At 36.4% G+C, this 21,210-nt stretch overlaps 1 protein-coding gene across 2 annotated transcripts in view; it reads right to left on the bottom strand.

The window, feature by feature from the left end:
• Positions 1–21,210, bottom strand: part of GPM6A (glycoprotein M6A) — a 348,469-nt gene that overhangs the window by 29,108 nt on the left and 298,151 nt on the right. For both annotated transcript variants that reach the window (XM_077144349.1, XM_077144348.1), the window contains exon 3: positions 13,402–13,558. In XM_077144349.1, coding sequence (XP_077000464.1) covers positions 13,402–13,558 — 157 coding nt within the window. The remainder of the gene's footprint in view (positions 1–13,401; positions 13,559–21,210) is intronic.

Genomic DNA, 21,210 nt, shown 5'->3' with positions numbered 1-21,210 from the left:
GGCTTCTATCTGCTAGATGATAGTTGTGACTTAAGTCTCAAAGTTCCCTGGAGGGCTAAATAGTCCCTGGTCGAGTCCCACAATTTTAAAACAAGAAAACACCAAGTCAAAAGGAAGCAAATGAACACCTGAATATACGATCAGTCTAAATGCAAAGTGGAAAAACATTAACAATATTGAACTCAGAAGGTTCTAGAAAGCACAGTATATGGTATACGGTACATAGAACATTAATTGAGGCATTATTACAACTACTAAAACAAATGTCAAACAGTATATGAGCTTAAACAGTGGGAATTCATTGGCTCATAGCTTTGAGGCTGGGAGAAGTCCAAAACTGAGGTATCAACAAAGTGATGCTTTCTTCCTGAAAAAATGTGATATTCTGGGGCTGGCTGCCAGCAATCCCTGGGCCCTTGGCTTTGTTGTCAAATGGCACAGGATAAACATTTCCATTCTAGAAGGGAGAAACTGGAAGGAAAACAGGGATCAGGGTCCCTGGACAGGATTGAAATCCAGCCAGGCAAAGAAAGATGCAAAGAGATCACGAGATTTCAAGGTCTGAGTGTCATCTCTAAATTGTTACTTTGTCCTCTGGGCCTGCTGGTGTGGCAGCTCCACCTTGTCCAAGGACTTGCACAGCAGTCACGCCCTCCCTGAACACTGGGATGTAGGCCCCACCTCTTTGAGCATCAGAATGGTGGCCAAGATCCCCAAGAACCCCAGGGGCATAAGCCCCACCTCTTTGAGCATTAGAATGGTGGCCAAGATCCCCAAGAACCCCAGGGGCATAAGCCCCACCCTCTCTGGGCAATGAGGTGGTAGCCAGGCTAATTGTAAACACCACGGCACAGGCCCTACCAGCCCTGAGCACCAGGGTGGCAACACTCTTCTGAAATATCTATTTGCCAGGGTCTCCCTTTGCAACTGCCAGAGCAGGTGGTCTGACCTCTCCAAACACAGGGACAGACCCACCCTGGTAGCACATATGGGTAGGTTGCTCTCTTTGTTTGAGCTTTTGTGGTCCAGAGTTCTGTTCCACAGATCTCTCTTTGAAGTCATTCTCCCTTAATTCATCCCTTCTCTGTTCCTTTTAATCCAGGTTGGTAGTAATTCTGCTCATACAAATTTTGCAAAAATTTGGCTTTGCATGCAGTTTAAGGAGTTTCAACGTATCAGACAAAAGGATTTTCCACTATCCTTCCTGGATAACTGCACTTCCCAACTTGGCTTCCACTTAAATGGGTGACTGGGTCAAATTCTGTCACACTCTCTTTGGCAAAAGATTGTTCAATTAAACCCTAACTGTTCTCTGCAATTTGAATCCTGGTGACTCAGAGACAGCCATGATAGAGCTAGTTTCTGACCTTAGAATCAGTGCATGCATGCTACCCTGACAGGCTCAGAATCTTCCAAATCATCAAATTCTGGTTAAAAGTTTAATTCTTAGCTTTTCCTTTCTCTCTTGAATTTTACTACAAGCTGCAAGGAGAAACCAGGCTGTACCTGCCACACTTAGCTTGGAAATGTCCTTGGCTAAATATCCAAGTTCACTGTTTTCAAGTCTGGCCTTTCTTCTGATGTTAGGACACAATATCACAAAGTTCTCTGCTACTTTTTAATAAGGATAGCCTTCCTCCAGGCTCCAATGACTCATTCATCCTTTCCTTCTGAGGCCTCATCAGAGGTACCTTCAGGGTCCATACATCTACTGACAGACTCTCCAAAGCAATCTTGGCTTTTTCTACTAAGCACCTTAAAATTTTTCCAGCCTTTACTCACTTACACACTCAAAGCCATTTCAATATTTTTATGTATTTGTAATAATAGCACCCCACTCCTGATACCAAAATTAGTATTAGGGCTTCCAGAGAAAAAGAACTGATTACATGCGTAAATTATAGGTATTAGCTCACACAGCTGTGGGGATCACCAAGTCTGAATCCGGCAGGTTGGGAACTCAGTGATGTTAAAATCCCCAGAAGGCACAAGCTGCGAACTCTGATGAAAATGATGATGAATTTCCCAGGAGAAGCTGGCTGGCTGATGTAGAGATAAAAATTCTTCTTTCCGACTGCTGAACTCCTCAGTTCTCCCATTATGGGCCTCACCTGACTTGATGAGGTTATTCCTTTCATTGCTTAAGGCAGGCAATCTCTTTTGTTGATTGTAGATATAATTAGCCATAGACACAATCAACTGACAAATCATTTAAATCCATGATGTACCTTCAGGAACAATCAAGCCAATATTTGCTTGACCAGACAACTGGACACTATAACCTAGCCAAGGTGACACATGGAATTAACCATCACAAGTCATTATGTAAGTTACCTAAAAATGTGCAGCCATTATCATTTGTCATCACCACCATCACCATCATCACCATCATCATCCAGAATGATTTAAGCAAATAAAATGATTTTAAAAAGGAATGATGTGAAAGATGTACTCATAAACGTATGTGAATGTAAATTGCTAATATTATGTACCAGATTTCACTATGTTGTTTGAGTAGTATATCTCATCAGTGTCATGGTGAAATTATTAAAAACTTCAATTTGATTTGTGAAATATTCTATCAGAAAAAGCAGGACTTATGGAACGAAGTCACTTCTTATGCTGGCCAATAGGGATAAAGCTACAGAGATTTTTCAAAGAGATGAACGTAAGGGCTAAAAAGCTGTTTCTCTTGATTTAGGGGTATATACATTTTAATTCAACTTATATGAAGTGCCTTTATAAAAAGCAAAACAAAAAAATCAGTTCATTAAAATAGCAACAGTAACAATATGCGCTGATGCTCTGTGGAGTGCAGAAGATAAAGTTCTTCAAGACTCTTTTTCTTTTAATCAAGTTGGGGAACAATGGCAGCAACAGAATTAAAATTAAATACTACGTTTCATAAGTTTCTAAAAAAAACAATAGTCTAAAGTCACACAACGATCTTCAGGAAATCACGCTCGAAATGGAAACTGTTTTTTGGTGTTTACCACATCATATTTTTCAATTATTTTTATGCCCAGTTAATGTTAATAGAAACCAGGTAAGCTCCTGGGATTGGCTGAGGAAATATTGAACTTTCTGAATGTTTAACCTGCAGCTTTTCCCTCCTGCCCTGAACAGTGCCTATAACAGAGCAGATGTTGAAACAATGATGTCATGGATGTAAGGCTTTTCGTTTGAAGAAATATACTCTATTATGTGCTTATCATAATGAATTATTGAATTTTAATATATCAGCCTGATAATGGCAAATAAAAATACGACTATTAAAAGCAAAGTACTGACGATGATGCATTATTGTGAATCAAGAGCCTGACAAATATCAAAATCCCACAACATGATTCCTCATTGCTTGGAAAACATCAAGGGCAAATGAAAGATTCTTTTTAATAGCAAAATTAAGAAGTACATGTGAAATTTATCTACAACCAAATATGACTCTATTGATAAATATATGAATTAAAATGTTGCTAATTTTAATACATTATACTAAAAAACAGAAACACAAAGTAATATCTCAGCTTGTATATGTTTTCTTATAAGTGTCATGCTTAGAGTCACCAAAAAGACTGCTGGAAAAAACATACAATAATAAATCCCCAATAAAAATAAACAGAAAAACAAACTTACTATCATTAATAAGGCATACTAACCGAATATTGAACTAAAGCAACTCAAACTACCTCTGTAACAAGCATATTGTTTTTCATTTTTTGTTTTTTTTTTTTGCGTGGGTAGGCTCCGGGAATAGAATTGGGGTCTCCGGCATGGCAGGCAAGAGAATTCTGCCACTGAGCCACCGTTGCACCACCCCATATTGCTTTTTATTCCTTCAAATTGAAATCCAGAATAATTGGAGGAATAAAGCAAAGAAATATCAGGTGAATGAAAGCCCCTATGAAAGCAAACGTTTGACTGACATGAAAGATAAATTCAAGCCATGGATACTCTATCTCCCTTACGTTGAACTGTCAGACTTTTTACTACCACCTCCACAAGATAATTAAGCCATTATTGGGGGCTTACTATGGACTCTTTTACTTTAGTTATTCTAACTTTGCTTATTAAATACTTTGGCAATTAATTAGCCAAAGAACCCTAAGACGTCTGATTAGCAGATGAACCCTGAAGCATGTTAAACTTTGCGTGGAATACTTAGTACATATTTAACAAATACATACATAAATGTGATAAAACATCAGAATGAGTCAGATAGAGAATAGGAAAAATTTTGGCACATTGAGTACATTTTAACAGCCAAGAGAGATACAATTAATTAGTCATTTCATTACATAGTAAACACATAAGTGAGTAATAACAAGCCTATATTCATGGAAGGTTGTCTGATTACAGATGATGAGTCACTAGAGACGTTAGTTTCAATTTACAGACTTGAACAGAAGCAGTGAAGCTAGTATATTATCCCTAAAACATCTGGTGGATTTTTGTTCTTCAAGATCAGTCTCCACTGGAATACTCCACTGGAATATTTAGGAAATTATATAGAGCAAGAAAATAAGTCACTCAAATAAATACTTGTGCATATCAGACTACCACTGTCTTGAGAGGAAGGTGAGAGATTTTGCAGACCAATGAAAATGTCTCTGTTTTTCCAGCAAATAAACCATGATTTGCATGTGAAATCATTTTATAATACGAAATTGCTCTTAAATATTGATCTCATAGGGGAAATTATCATCATCTTTATAAAAACCTATTAGAGCACTACTTACATCAGATACACATAGCAATCTAATATGGGACATTTAAAAAATATTTGCTACAAACAGGCCTTATTGGGGCACAAATGAAAATATATCTTTAACATTGATAAAGAAGGTAACCTTGGACATACTCTAAGCAAATTAGAGCTATAAGTACATAAATTATTAAAAACAAACAAGTCCTACTTGAATACTTTTAGTGCTTCCAACACAAATGTAACAAAACTATATAGACTAAATGAGGAATAGAGATTTCTCTTTAAAAATCACATCCACACCTGGGCTGGGAAAAGTTTTCAGGACCAGAGGCAAAGGTAAAGCGAAAAAATGACAGGTAAAGCCAGTATTATCTAGATAGACCTTTTCTGAGCAAAAGAGTGAAGTGTTCTAAACGATTACATGTAGATATTGACTCCAGCTTTATCCTGCTTCCCTGTAGAATACACGTGGGGGCTGGAGGGGAAGGAATGATTACCAGTGTATACCCACTGCCTGCACCAACTCGCACACATTCTCATAGTTCTTTGCTTCCTTTGACACTTAGAAACATGCTTAGCTAACCAGAAGGATGAGTAGGGAAAATACAGGAAAGGCACAAGTAGAGTTTATTGGAATGGTTATAAACAGGGCAAACAAAATGGCTGCAAGAAAAAACATCTTAAATTAACCTAGAAATGACTTGAGCAAATTGGAAGAAATATAAATGGTTGCAGAAAATAGTTGCTATTCATGCAATCGGAAATCAATATGGTGGAAATAAACATCGATCATTGATTAGTGACAACATCTATGAAATAGCAAAGATCTGAATTTCTCCCTACCTGCCTCAAGCATTGTTATTCTTCTCTTCACCTTTCATTTGTGGTCAGAGGTATCTTTCTAAAGTTCAAACCGGTTGCGAGATTTTCTTTGCTATTACTTTGCACTTGCACTGGTGTCACTCAGCAAACCAAGTTCCAACACTTCAGAACATAATGCACGATCGATCGGGATTTTGTGTTCGCTTACCTCTCTGGGCTGATCTAGCACCTAGAGAAGTGCAGCGGTCTAAATATTCCATTCTAACTCACACCCTCCCATGTGTACTTACAGAACTTTCTTCCACCTTCTAAACGGAGACCAAGAGCCCCATCTACTCATGAATTCATGAATAATTAAGCAAAATTTTCCAGGTGTCAATGATGTGCTGTGTACTAGACCTAAGGTAAGTAAGGCGTCTGCTGTCACAGGCTTTAATCACCTCCTCTCCTGTAAAAACACTGCATCAATATGCTTAGAATGAGTGTGCTTCTATGCTAGAGTCCCGAGTATTCCAGTTAGACTGGAGGGTCCCCGGGGTACGCCACTGTCTTGTTCCTCTCTGCATTACCAGCACCTGGCATGGCATTTCAATCTTGTGTGTCCTAGTGTTTCCAACAGGTTCTGAGAAAATTGAGTCAAAGAGATTTTAGTTTTTCAACTGAAAACAGAATTCAAATAAAGGACAAATGATATAAAAATATCATTTTCATGGCTTAGCAGACTACCTTCTCTTGCAGTAAACTTTACTACAGAGGAAATCTCTTTCGGTAAGTGCTATTTTACTATGAATTATATTGTAAATAGCTGAGAAATGTTCTTTTATCAAGTGATCCCAATATAACAATACAAGGTTAAGTAATTCTGCAGGGAACATTTAATTTTCATATTCTTAATAACTGAACTTCACCATTTTAAGCAATTTTAATGCATAACATATAGCAAGCAATAGCTAATCTCAAAGTGGTATAAAGAGACAAAGAAAGTGACAGTCTTAAAAATGCTGTGAAACATGATGTTTCATATAACGTTGCTGATTTAAAGGCAAAGTCAAAAGGTACATAGTTCTTGCTTATTCTCTAAAAGAAAATTTTAAAGTAAACATTTTTTGAATAGAGATCGTCCCAAGCACAGTGGGCATAAAGTTACTGCTTGGAAAATAAAGTTATATATTAACCAGTCAATGTTTCAAAAGACCTATTTGTAATTCATTATTCCCAAATTAGTTGCTTACTTAAATAATAACTATTACATTATGAAATATTTGGCACAATAAAAGGGTTATTTTTAGACCAACCAAGCCAATTTTATGGTTATATTTTTAATTGCCAAGTGCCATCTAAACATATAAAATCAAATTTACTCATATTTAGCAGCAGGATGATAAACTGGGATACCTAAAATCTATAAATTGAGGACATTCATTTTCTATACTTTGTCTGAATTTCAAGTTTTATTGCAAAGTCTGACTGAAAAACACATGACCGTGGATGACCTTATTTAAATTAAAGTTAAGGTATTTTTATAAACAGATATTGGAAATTGATAAATAATGGAAATTTTCCCTGGAAATTTTCAGTGGGCAGCAAAAAATCACATTGAAATTTATACTAGTTAAATCAGATATTGAATATTCTGTAAAAAGAAAGTAAAAATCTACGCATTATTATCCTTCTATGTACAAGTTATTTGTGATTTACTTATATATTTTAGCATGGTTATTTATTTATTTGCTTGTTTTGCATGGGCAGGCTCTGGGAATCGAACCCAGGTCTCTGGCATGGCAGGTGAGAACTCTGCTACTGAGCCACCATCACACTGCCCTTAACGTGATTATTTTAAGTAGAACCATTTTGTTTAGGAAAATATAGAACAAAACCATTTTATTTCATGTGTTTTGCTTTTCTTTTTCGATAAAATAACTTTCATTGTCCTTGATATGATGTGATGAGAATGACAGTTTACTACTGTTGTCTTGCTTCCTAAACCCATGAATCTGATCTAATTATGAGAAAAGCATCAGACAAATCCCACTTGGACAACATTGTACAAAATACCTGATCTGTAGTCATCAAACAAATCCCAACTGGGAAATATTCTACAAAATGCCTGACCTGAACTTCTCAAACCTGTCAAAGTCATTAATAGAAGGCAAATGTGAGAAACTGTCCCACTTCAGAGTATAATATGGAATTCTGATGGGATCATGGAACAGAAAAGGACATTCAGTTAAAAAAAAAAAAAACAAAGGAAACCTGAATAAAGTATGGACATGAGTTAATCAAAATGTATCAGTATTGGTTCATTAAGTGTGCCAAATGTTCAGTCCTAATGGAAGATGTTAATAATAGTGGAAACTGAGTTTAGGGGATATACAAACTCTGTATAGCCTTTATTTTTCTATAAATCTAAAACTATTCTAAAATAATAAAATAATTCATTTTAAAAAGTATTTGAATATATTGAAATTATAAGGAATGAAAATTATATGAAATTATAGCCTAGGATAATCTGATATGTAGTTGAATCTAATGAGAATTAAAATGCCACTGAATATAAAAATTCTTTTAAAATTTTAAAAATTATTTGGCAGAATTATTCCCGTTGTGGATAATACATCAAGACCTGAGGAATAAGAACAACAGAAACAAACTCATGCAAAACAAAACAAAGTATTTTGTTTTCAAAGTTTTTTTATTTTACTTGAATTGAATTCAAATCACAATTTATGGTGATCTTAGAGGCCTCAGCAGGATTTGAATTTTTTTCAATTTTATTGGATTTCTAGCTGATATATTATTTTACTTGAATTGAATTCAAATCACAATTTATGGTGATTGGAGAGGCATCAGCAGGATTTGAATTTTTTTTCAATTTTGTTGGATTTCTAGCTGATATATGTATGTCTTTTAAGTTAAAAAAAATCTAATATTGGAAGCTTCATGTTTTAGAAGCGATTTTCCCATTTTGGCAATGTCATTTTATGAAGCTAATGGAAATTTTAAATAAACTTTTTGCTGAAAAAAAGCCTTTGTTTTATTTCTTCCTATAACTTAAATCAGCATAACCAATAAATCTCAACGGCTGCACTGAGATTGTTCTAGTACCCTAGTATTTACAGGGCCTAGTTCTGAAGCTGTTTGAGACCTACGTCAGATACTGGACGCAAAAAAATTTTTCCCACAATGCAATGTTTTTTAAGATCTTATATTTAGGTATTACCTCTATGCCTGAAGCAGTTTACCTTTCCTAATTTTTGTTTGTTTGTTTTTCCTGTTGAGAAACCAGTGTTAAATTCAAGATTATAATCTCTGAGAAGCGATGTTACCACCCCCATCTTAGATTTGGGGTATCCTAGACCAGAATTCTGTTTTGGCACAAGTTTGTTCAACAGTGTTACTCTTAAAATTTAATTTTAAAAGATGCTACATTTTAGGGACAGGCTAGATATGCAGAGTAATCTGATCACAGCTTCACTTTGAACGTCACCTTAAGACTTCTTACAGACCATCATTAAAATAGAAAAGTATCTTAGACTGTTGAGTCCATCCAGGTTATACAGAGCCTCATTGTACTGCAAAAAGTCAATTCAATTTAGTGGATGGAAGCGTAAGTTAAAATAAGGACATCTCTTCAAGGAAGGAGCTTTCAGGTAAACAGTGAATGATCTCACTAAGATACAACACAGAAGGTGCCTGATGAATCACAAAAGACCTTTATAAACAGATAATTAATTTATTAGATTAGCCCATATAAACCATAAAATAACCAGCAAATTTACTAGGTGGCAGTTTCTCATCTTGAAGTGAACTTGTGTCTACGTCACAGAGTTATTGGAGGATTTTGCTAAATATCCTCCCCAGTGTTCTGCTAAAGCAGATAGCACAGCAACCGGTAGAGGGTAAGCATATAACAAACATTTCCTTATTATTATTACTGGACATACTATTAGTGTTAAATATGGTTTAGACCAGGAAAGTGAGCTGTGAATTACAACACGGAAAGTAGATTTAATGGTAATTAAATAGAGCGTCTTACAGAACACAGTGTAGTCTATTAGGCTGTGGTCAGAACCTATTAACACCTGAGGATAACTAACAGAAAGAGTATTTAAAAAGCAAACAAATGGAATTTGTTTCTTTATCTGTAAACGAGTGCGACAACAGGAACTACTTAATATGGTTGTTTAAAAAAATTCTGTCTTAACCTTGTATCTGATGCTTATCTACCTTGTCAACAAAGGAGTAGAACATATGGAATAAAAATAAATAATAGGGGGAACAAATGCAAAAATAAATTTAGTTTGAAATGCTAGTGATCAATGAAAGTGAGGGGTAAGGGGTATGGTAGGTATAATCTTTTTTTTTTTTTCTTTCCTGTGTTCGTTTTATTTCTTTTTCTATTGTCTTTCTATTTCTTTTTCTGAATTAATGCAAATGTTCTAAGAAATGATGAATATGAACTAAGTGATGATATTGTGAATTACTGATTATGTATGTTGTTTTATTTTGTTTATTTTTTAATTAATAAATAAATTTAAAAAATAAAATAAATTCTAAATCTAAAAAAAAAATTCTGTCTTGCATATTGTTGCTGTTTTAATTAGCCATACTTTCTGACGTTTTTATTGCTGTATTTGTCTCTCAGAGCAGGTAGATTTATGGAAAAATTAGTGTATTAGTTTTCACAGAGTGATAAACTTAAGAACGCCATTACTAAAGAAATGCTGGACTTAAACTATCTACTGTCACAAGTATAGATATATTCTGAGATCCATAATGATGTCATTGTAGCAATGAGAAATTCTTAGAAATAAGAAAAATTAGTGATTGGTGTTACAAACATCCCAAGATTTCAAGACATGACATGAAATCCCTCCCCACTTGCAAAAGGATAAATGTGGGTTTTTGCGGTTTAAAATTTAATAGTGAAGCATGATCAAAGAAAGTAAATATTTCTTTATTTACTAAACCTAACATGTTCATCTATAAAGTATTCAATGATATTTATTGAATGGATGCTATTTTATATTTAATATAAACAAATTTTGTTACTTAAAATATTTTATGACTTCTTTTCATATGATGTTTTAAAAAAAGTAGTTAATGATGGTTTTATTCTTGTAGGTTAATATTATGCTTCTCTGTTTTACGTGCATCACATTCTGGATTTTGCGAAGAGCATTAAAATTTTGAAATGAGCTTGAAGTGGTCTTGTTACTGCATGAGAGGAAACAGGTAGTAGAGATTAAGTTCTGCTTTCAAGAACATTCATTAAGTAAAGAGAATATTGATTAGAACACTGTTCTGTGCTACAATCCTGCTTTAAAAATTAATTGCATTCGTGATGATATAGGTTCAATTAGTAACTTTTTATTATTTTTTTTAATTTGTATTTTTTACATGGGCAGGCACCAGGAATCGAACCCAGGTCCTCTGGCATGGCAGACGAGCATTCTTGCCTGCTGAGCCACCGTGGCCTGCCCAATTAGTAACTTTATTACATGTTATGCATCATAGAGCAATATGGGTATAATAACTAGTTTCTTTTCATGCTAATTCATGAAATTTTTCGTATAATATGGCTATTGCAAAAAAAAACCCCATCCATTAATGTAATTCAGTGCTTCAAATAGAAATGGACTGAATATAACTTCAAAGCAACAGTCTCAAAGCTAAGGAAGACAGGCTACCAGGTGAATCATAGAACATGAGGTAGACTGTAAGCTATAGAAATTGAAAGCTAACAAAAACAGAATGGAAGTAGGAAAGAAAGGGAGATAAGTGGCAGGGGAGAGAGAGAGAGGAAGCTTTATTTTTCCCCCTGATTTCATGGAGCCAAGGCCCTGTATGATAAGCAAGCAGGTGGGGTTCTGGGGATGGGGGCAGGTTCTGCAGGGCTGGTTGCAGCCACCAGAGTTTACTTCTCTGGCTGCGGAGCGCGTCTCCTTTACGTAGACAGTGTCGGGATCGTTGTGCATGTCTCAGAGGCCTCACCCACTGCATGGCTGCCTCTGCAAAATGCATGCAAACTCAGCCTCTGCTTCTGCCTCAGCTCTGCTCCTTCCCCAGGTGGCAGAGGGGGAGCCAAAGGAGTGGGTGGTCATCTCGGTGGGCTGACTGCCAGCTGCGCCGCCTCTGGAGGAGCCCACGCAGCTGCTGCCACCCTTCTGGTCTGCTGGGTGGGACTGGTGACACAATTGTGTCTATTATAGAAAAAAAAGTGGCTCTTGTGCTTGCTTTAAAAAGTCGTCTTTTTTTGAGATCTTTAGCATGCTCAAAAGGCAGGCAGATAATAGTTAATTATACATAGATAAACATTTTCTTCTATGATTATTCTTTTACTTCCACAAACAGTCTCCGTGAAGTAATTTTATGATTCCGAGTGAAATAATGTGATTTACTGCCTTATTCCTGCAAGGGGTTACTTCCCAATGGCAAACTATGCTTGGAGAACCTTATCTCTATCACTTCACCAATGCTTTAGTGCTGTGGGTTCTTTGAGCTGGGTTTAGCTTTAGAGATGATCTAATGCCTTCATTGTGCAAATGAGTGAACTGTGACCAGAAAAGTTAACCAACTTGGTATTACAATGATGCTGTCTCAATTATATGAAAAGGCCCGTTATTGAGACGATTCATTATACTGTCATGGCAGAGTATAAATGGATCTAAAAGAGACTTGCCTTCTTACTAGAGAAATAGCTTATGTATCACTGAGAACTGTCTAACCAAATAATCATACTATATATTTTTAATTTATCCAATTTCTTTGCATATTTTGCTTCATCCAGACTGATGATATGACGTTACTGAGCCTAAGAACCTGGGTGATGAGGCATAGTTTAAATCTCTTCGGTCACATTATTCAAATTCTAGTTTTGCTCACACTCATGTATTTCACTCCTTTACTACATTAGTATTGTCTCAACACAGAGATAAGTGAGTCTTACAAGAAATTATGCTGGAGACAAGTAGAAATACACGCAACAAAGGTTAGCTATTTTATCAGATTATCATCACTACTAGTACTGAGAACCATAAGAAAACCTGGTAAAACAAACATTTGTTAATTAACAGGCATTTTAAACTTTTCTGTTAGATTTAAATAATTTATATCATCCCTTAATAGAGAAAGCTTACTTACTGTGAATAAATTGCTATAATTAAACACAGCTTATATTACATGAGGGGTAAAAAAAAAGAAAAACAGTGTCACTCAAGGATGGAAGCTCTAACCTTTCATTACAGGAAAAATTTCTGCAAAAAATGCAAAACATATTTTCAACCAGGTTAATCTTAATTTTTATCACTCTCTTGTATTAACAGTTATACCTGTATAGTCTTCATTGCATTAATTCTAACAGTGTGACTTCAAGTTTGATTTACTGTTAAATATGTCAATAATTATTCAAAACTTAAATTAATACACCTCTTACCTTATGTCAATAGAAAATAGGCATTACATATATAATTGTACCAACTTTACAGTAAAATACAAAGACACTCATATGGAAGGTGTGAGAGGGTGAGATACATGTAATGCCTATAAATTGCAAATGGATTTTTCCATTCTAAATATTGTATGGGAACCTCAAAGCCCTTTGGCAAAAAAAGTCAATCATAATTTAGTTGACAGTTTCGCTACTTCCAGAGGAAAAGTAGCTGCGTAGCATATGATTTGAACAATCAAAACTGAATTTTCACAAGGAATCATTTTAATTTGTAAACTAATATTATCACGGTTGAAGACAGCCGTTGCAGGAGGGAACACGACCACGTTAAGAATACTTTAATTCATGGCAGATGAATGCAAACACCTATGTGCTATTGAAATAAAACCAAATTAAACACTCAGTGCAGAGAATAACATACCCAGGCGCTCACACATCTGCCGCAAGTGGTGATTTTGAAATCCCCGTAGAGGTCTTTGATAGCACCAGTTGTGAAGAAACCTTCCACCATCAGCAAAATGCCATAGACAAAGAACGCAGCTGCAATGCCATAGATCACGTACTTAAAGATGTCAATCCTGCAGAAGCAAAGACAGGGCAATTTATTTCAATAACTCTTCATTGCTTGTCTGAGGAAACTGATTGATGGTCATGTGCTCATGGTTCCCTTGGAATGAAACCAGTAGAATATTTATATGCATAGGTTTGGTTAAAAACATGTTTGCTTTCTATGGTTCATGATGGTATATACATTTTGGCCTGACACTTCCAATATTTGTTAACAAGGAATTTGAGCTTTTCATGTGGGTAGACTTCTCTCTTTTCCCTGCTAGCCTCTATCTTGCCGGGTTCACACAAGCATAGTCTCGGGTAAGCAGTGAATTATACATTCAAAGGAGTTGTCTTATATACACTTTATAAGGAGGGCAGAAAGTCATCATAGTTTCCTTATGTAGGACACAACAGCAAATATAAATTTTACGTACATAATACTGAGTTTTAAAAACTCATACTAAAAAGGGAAAGACCGCTTTATGGTTAATGATGTATTATTTTTACAAAAATGATATAAACCCCATAATTTTCATCATTATAGAAAGCCAATTATAAGCATCTCTTATTTGATACTTACTATAAAATGTTGCTGGTGAAATCAGGGACACACCTAGCAGCCATCTTCTAGCCCCTGCCTGCCCCCACCCCCACTTCCTTTCCTATTGTGTGCAGTTCTTCTAGTATGTTTCTATTCCACAATCCAGGGGAGATGTTAAGTCTTATGAAAAGGCCTGACCATACTTTAAACCTGGAAATGGGAAACAAGCAGCCCCAGCTGCTCATCAGGGTGAAAATTCTCAGCAGCCAGGCCCCTCCTCCCAGGCTTTTCTAAGTGACCCCACCTGTGGGCATCACAGATTTGTCTCTTTTCTCGGTCGTTAAGTGGTGTGTGCAGAACTACCACCCACCAACCCTGACCCGAGCATTTGTTCTCCCCGGGAGACTGGCCACAGTGGGATCTCTTCCCCTGCTCTTCTGAACCCTTTGTGATGTGTGATTAATAAAGTGGCCATTTGCTGAAAGCCTCTATTGCACCTGAGCCTGTGATTCTATGATGCATATAAATCATACAGCAACTCACTCCACAAGCGTTACCACAATTTGCTGTCAATAGTATCGATAATGAAAATTATTGTTTGATAGATAAATTATAATTTTAGCATTTAAGCCACAGATGTTATGTGGAAATGGCCCTGAGACAAGTTATAGCATAATTCCATAAAAGAACGCAAAGTTACTCTTCCATTTCTCAGAACTGAGTTCCCAAGAGTTAAAAAAAATAATTCTTTGTGGCTAAAATTAAAAAGGTATCTGGAACATATATAAATGTTGGGAACACAGAGTCATAGATGTCAGATAGATAGACAGTTAATTATTTTTCCATAACTCTATAACTAGGAAATAAGTATTCAATGCGGATAATAATAGGAAAGAACAATTAGTCCACTTAGGAATTAAGATTCCATTTGCATTTCCATATGTTGAAAACACTAAGTCTATACTTATATTCCAAATAATGTATTTTTAAATCATAGGAATGTTCATGTTCATAGACGTGGCTGCAGTTAAAGTATACTAGATTAGTATTTAATGTCTGTTACATATGCCAAATCCAATGAACTATGTTAGTGTATTTTATATTCAATGTAGTCAGAACTGTAAAAATGCCAGTGAAATGCAGGCAATTATGTGGCAATAAGAGCAACTCTATGCTATATAACATTTATTTAACATAAGAAGTATCTAGTTCTAATATCTGTAGGGTATGTATTGACCATATAAAATCTTGTGAAAGAGGCATGAAGTACTAACCTAAAAGTTAATACACAACTAATATTTGAGTACATAAATACTGATGCTAAATATTGTTTGAGATTGTGGGTAAATTCAGCAGGCATGAATATGTACAAGACTTTCAATAAATCTACCAGGCTTCCTTTGAACCAAGCCTTTCTAATTTCCTGCATGATTGAGATATTTGGTAATTTTACCCTTTAATTGTTGCCACCCCTACCAGAACACAAGTTTCATGAAGGCAAGAATTTTTATAGTTTCATTCAATAATTGCTACATCTCCACCTAGAACAGTGCCATGCAGGTCTCAAAAAATATTTGCGGAGTGAAGAAAGGTAGTAAATATTATATAAACACATGTTTAATGAATAATCTCAAAAGGGCCAAAGAATAACAGAAGTCTCTCGAGCTTATATAAGGATTGGTATGCATGAGTATGCTGGCTCTATTTGATCCCAGCTCTGACATCTTCATTTCAGAAAGAACTTCAATCATATTCTCATAAGTTTTTCATCAGTACATTTAACCCCCAAATCTCAGAAGTATTAATGAAAATGATACCACATCACTTATAACTTATCTTTCTGGAATAATAAATAAAAATAAATAAAAGAGAGAACAGAAAGCCTCTTCATTCTTAACTGCAATTTTCTTAGAAGATAACTTCAATTTGAATTTTGCAGATCTAGTTAAGTACCTACCCCATGATTTCCTTCCTAATTAAAAACTGTCATATGCATTTCTTTTGTGGTTCATACTTAACTTGTCAAGTTATTTAAATAATTTTCAGTATATCAGCACCTCCTTTCTTTTCAAAGGCACTATTTTTTTAGATCACTTTCCAAATTCATCAATGTAATTTTGGATGGTTTTTAATTTGCTTAAGTAAAATAGCTCAAATGGAAACAAGTGTTGTACTAAATAACAATACCCTGTGAATTAACAATTCTATAATATGTGAAGAATAGAGACACTTTCTATGACAAGAATTCCATTTTCCCTGGATAATTAGTGTTTTATCATCTGCAACATAAATTGGTCTGAAATGCAGCAATGTGTTCTATTTTTGACAGTTTTGATATCACTCTCCCTTTTGGATAAATACATTTCCCCTCATTTTTCTATATGTTCATACATAATCAAGGAAGGCAAAGAGAACTTGATGGCCTAACATACAGACATCTCAAATAGGAAATCATTTCCCTAGAAAAGACTTGTATGGGGACACTAAAGTATCAATGACAGGAATTAATAACGAGTGAAATTGAAGACATGAGATCAGAAACTGTTCTAGTTTGCTACCTGCCGATTCCGGCACCAGAGACAGATTGGATTTCAATAAAAGGGGATTCATTTTGTTAGTTCTTCAGAGGAAAGGCAGCTAACTTTCAACTGAGGTTCTTTCTTACATGGGAAGGCACAGGGTGATCCTTGCTGGTCTTCTCTCCAGGCCTCTGGGTTCCAACAACTTTTCCTGGGGTGATTCCTTTCTGCACTCCAAAGGCCTGGGCTGAGCTGTAAGTGCTGAGATGAGGTATGCTGAGCTGCTTGCACTGTGCTACATTTAAGCACCAGCCAATTAAATCAAACATCATTCATTGCAGCAGGCACACCTCCTAGCCGACTGCAAATGCAATTAGCAAGAGATGAGGTTCACATGCCATTGGCTCATGTCCACAGCAATAGAATAGGCACCTTCAACTGGCCAAGTTGATACCTTAATCTAACTACCAACTTGGCAACTATACACATCACCTTAAATGATATTAAAATGACAAAAATTCTCTTCTGGCTGTGGACCTATGAATCTCAAAATATGTTATCTGGTGCCAATATGCAAAAGAGGGACAGTCACAGGGTCCATAGGGAGAAATTGGAAGGAAAACCTGCAGGACAAACTCCATCGGACTTCAAAGTCTGAAAGTCATCTATCCTTCAGCTTTAGAAAGTGGCAGTCCCACCCTTTCCAAAGGCCTATGCAGTGGCCCATCTCTTTCCAAATCAACCTCGGGGAACATTGAGGAGACCACCTTTTTCTCAGCTCCACTCTCTCCAAGCATCGGGGCCACACCTGGGCTCTCTGCCATTTCTGGGGCACACACTCAACCCCTCCATGTGGTGGCAGATAGGCTCTTCCCAGTTCCCCAAGGAGCATGCTGTACCTTCTCCACAGCCTCAGGTTGCACGGCTTTTCTACTGCAGTGAGATGGGAGGCTCATCCTCACCTTCAGGGTAAACTCACCCTCTCCATGTATATGGGTGGGTCCACTCTCCCGGCCCGAGGTTTCTTGGCTTCAGACCTGAACTTCCATGGTTCTCACTCTGCAAACTCCAATATATACCTTTTGTGTCCCCCTTTGTCCAGATTGGCAGTGGTTTCATTTACACCAACAGTCTCTTCAAGCATTCTAGGACTTCTCCATCATTCTCTTCACAGTTCCTCCAAAACCCTTCCCTTAGCCATCCAAGAAAAAAAAAAAAAAACTGGTCCAACATATCTGGTATTTGCCAACCACAGCAGCACCCCACTTCGGGTACCAAATCTGTTCTAGTTTGCAGCTGCGGGAATGCAACACACCAGAAACAGATTGGATTTCAATAAAGGGGGATTTATTTCATTAGTTCTTCAGAGGAAAGGCAGCTAACTTTCAACTGAGGTTCTTTCTTATGTGGGAACGCACAGGGTGATCTCTCCAGGCCCTGGGTTCCAACAACTTTCCCCAGGGTGATTCCTTTCTGCATCTCCAAAGGCCTGGGCTGAGCTGAAAGTGCTAAGATGAGGTATGTTGAGCTGCTTGGGCTGTGCTACATCGAGGTCTCTCATTTAAGCACCAGGAAATTAAATCAAACATCATTCATTGTGGCAGCCATGCTGCATAGCTGACTGCAGATATAATCAGCAAGAGATGAGGTTCACATGCCATTGGCCCATGTCCACAGCAATAGAATAGGCACCTTCAACTGGCCAAGCTGGCACCTGAATCTAACTACCACAGAAACTAAAACCTATAAACAGGCTATCTGGGAAATAAATTAGACAAAGAAAGATTTGGGGGTGATTTTCCTAGATTTAATGTAAAATAAATTATTAAGTAATCCATTTTAATCTCTAAAATTAATTATTGCTTCCAAAACTTTCCTGATGGTTCCAGTTCTCAAACGTCACATGAATTTAATGAAACAAATGATTTACACACTTAGAGACATCAATAATATTTGCTAAAAGAATAAAAGGAGGGTGGGCCACGGTGGCTCAGCAGGCAAGAATGCTCGCCTGCCGTGCCAGAGGACCGGGGTTTGATTTCCACTGCCTGCCCATGTAAAAAAAAAAAAACCTGACTCCTCAACGTCATAGATTTCTTTAAAAAAAAAAAAAAGGATAAAAGGAAAGCAAAAGCTTATATTAATGAAAGCCTGATATAAGGAGACACACACAGAAACACGCCACCATATTTAAATGTACCAGTATTGAAAAGCTTGGGCATGAATAATTCTTCCAGTTCAAGATACAACAGGGCAAAGGAGTCATAGCCTGAATCAGTCTTAGATCATGGTCAGAAATGGCAAAGGAAATAACTACTTCTACTAAATTCCTGGACCTCAGTAAGGCTCTTTTAGAGACATAACACAGTTGTATATTATATATATATTACATATGGAAAATAGAGTTATAGATTCTGAGTTCATGTGGAAGCAGTCAATTAAGATTTCAAATTCCCTACTCCAACCCATTCAGACACCACACACACACACTCACACATATAACCTCACACTAATAAGGCAAAAGATTTATGTAAAGCTAGGAAGAGGCTGTCAATGGTGGTGGAGGAAAGAGAACAAATCTTCACTGAGCAAAATTTTATTGCATTCAAGAAGGGACCATGTTGAAAGGCTCATGTCTTAGCTAAAGTTCCATTTTAGCAATTCTGATACACACTTATAAAATGATTGCTATCTATTTTACATTGTTAAGGTGATTTTCTTCACTCTCTGAAATTAATTAGAGTATGAGTGGAGAAGACGGGAGCATTAAATGATGGAGAGATCTTGTTGATGTTATAATAAGTGGAAAATGAGAGAATAGAAAGCTTAATAATACTGATAGAGATCTAGAGACTGTGGAGGCTATGATTATTTTTTCAATGCATGGATAACATAAGTGAAGTTCCTGAATGAAAGAAAAGAGAGAAGAGCTTCTTAATATGTAATGTTTAATGTACCAGAACAGTTGTTTAGTAACTGATTTTCATTCTGAAAATCAAAATATTGCACAACTCTACTTGTCAAAAGTGATGAAGCAGATGATGTTACTTATGTTAAGCCTGTCCTGTGTGTGAAAGAATCTGAGTATTTCAACTAACAGATCTAATTTGACATCATGAACACTTTGGAGAAATTAATTTTATGGTTTTCTCCACAAATTTTTAAGATTAAAATGATATAAAAGTTTTTGGTATTTTAATTTTTGTTTGAAAATAATTTCAAATTTACCAGAAAGCTGCAATGAAAACAATAGTGCAAAGAATAACTGTACACTCTTTATCTATTTTATAACACTTTACCTCAAAACTTGGTGTTTTAATTTGCTAAAGCTGCCAGAATGTGATACACCAGAAATAGACTGGCTTTTATAAAGGGGTACAAATTTGCTAATTTGGGAAGGTTCCCAGCAATGTCTGCTGGCCCTCTCTCCTGGCTTCTAGGTTCAAGCAGCTTTCCTGGGAGCGTTTCCTTTCTGCATCTCCCAACTTCTGGGTCTGAGCCAGCTCTGAGTTTAGTGATGCTGGGCTGCTGAGCTTTGGTGAGCTCTCTTCTGACTTCTTTTAAGCCTCCAACTAATTAAATCAAATATCATTCACTGAAGAAGCACTCCCCTTAGCTGACCGCAGATGTAATCAGTCATAGATGAATTTCAGATGCTGATGATTTAATTCCATGGCAGCAGAACTGGGCACCATCACCTGGATAAGCTGACACCTGAACCTAACTGCTACAGTTCTTTTATGATTTTCTTGCATTTCTCTCTTTGGATAATTTAACTGAATATAAAGACATTTGCTATGGTGCAGTTATCCACCTCAGTGAATATAACATTGATATCATACTGTGTCAAATCTATCATTCATGTTCTAATTTTTCATTTGACCTAATAATGAACTTTATGGCATTTTCCCCCTCCAATATGAGATCCAGACTAGGGGCAGGTATTGCATTTATTTTCCATGTCCTTTAATTTGGGATATTTCCACAATCTTTCTTTAAATTTATGATACTGGAATTCTTGAAGACAGAATCAAGTATCCAACAAAAGACATGTGCAAATCTTAATCCACGTTCCTGAGTGTGTGAATCCATTATTTGCAAGTAGGATCTTCAAAGATCCTATTTAGATGAAATTAGATCAAATCTAGGTGGCCTTAATTCACTATTGTTGAAGTCCTAATAGGAAATAGACATGGAAACAGAAGCCACAAGTTGGTGGGGACCAGAGGAGCAGACTCAAGGAGAAAGAGATTACCATGTGGTGGAGCACTGCTGGGAACCAGAACCAAATTCTGCCAATACCTTGAAAGCAAGGACTTCTAGCCTCGAAAATCATGAGACAATAAATTTCTGTTGTCAAGCCAACCCATCGTGTGGAACGTGTCATAACTGCACGGCAAACTGAGACAACAGGGTTGAGGAATATAATCCCATCCCTCCCTTCATAAATACAATGTTCTTCATTTTGGATTTGCATGATGTTTTCTTCAGGAATAGAATCAAGGCATATGACATCATGTACACTATGCACATGATGTCATATGTCTTTCATATGTCTTTCATTTTGAGCCACATGATGTCCACATCCCCCTTGGTAGTGATGTTACTTTAGGTCATG

This window comes from Tamandua tetradactyla, chromosome 26, assembly GCF_023851605.1.
Source record: "Tamandua tetradactyla isolate mTamTet1 chromosome 26, mTamTet1.pri, whole genome shotgun sequence".
NCBI lineage: Eukaryota > Metazoa > Chordata > Mammalia > Pilosa > Myrmecophagidae > Tamandua > Tamandua tetradactyla.
The sequence above is the reverse complement of the archived record's forward strand: the minus strand, read 5'-3'. Positions and strand labels throughout refer to the sequence as shown.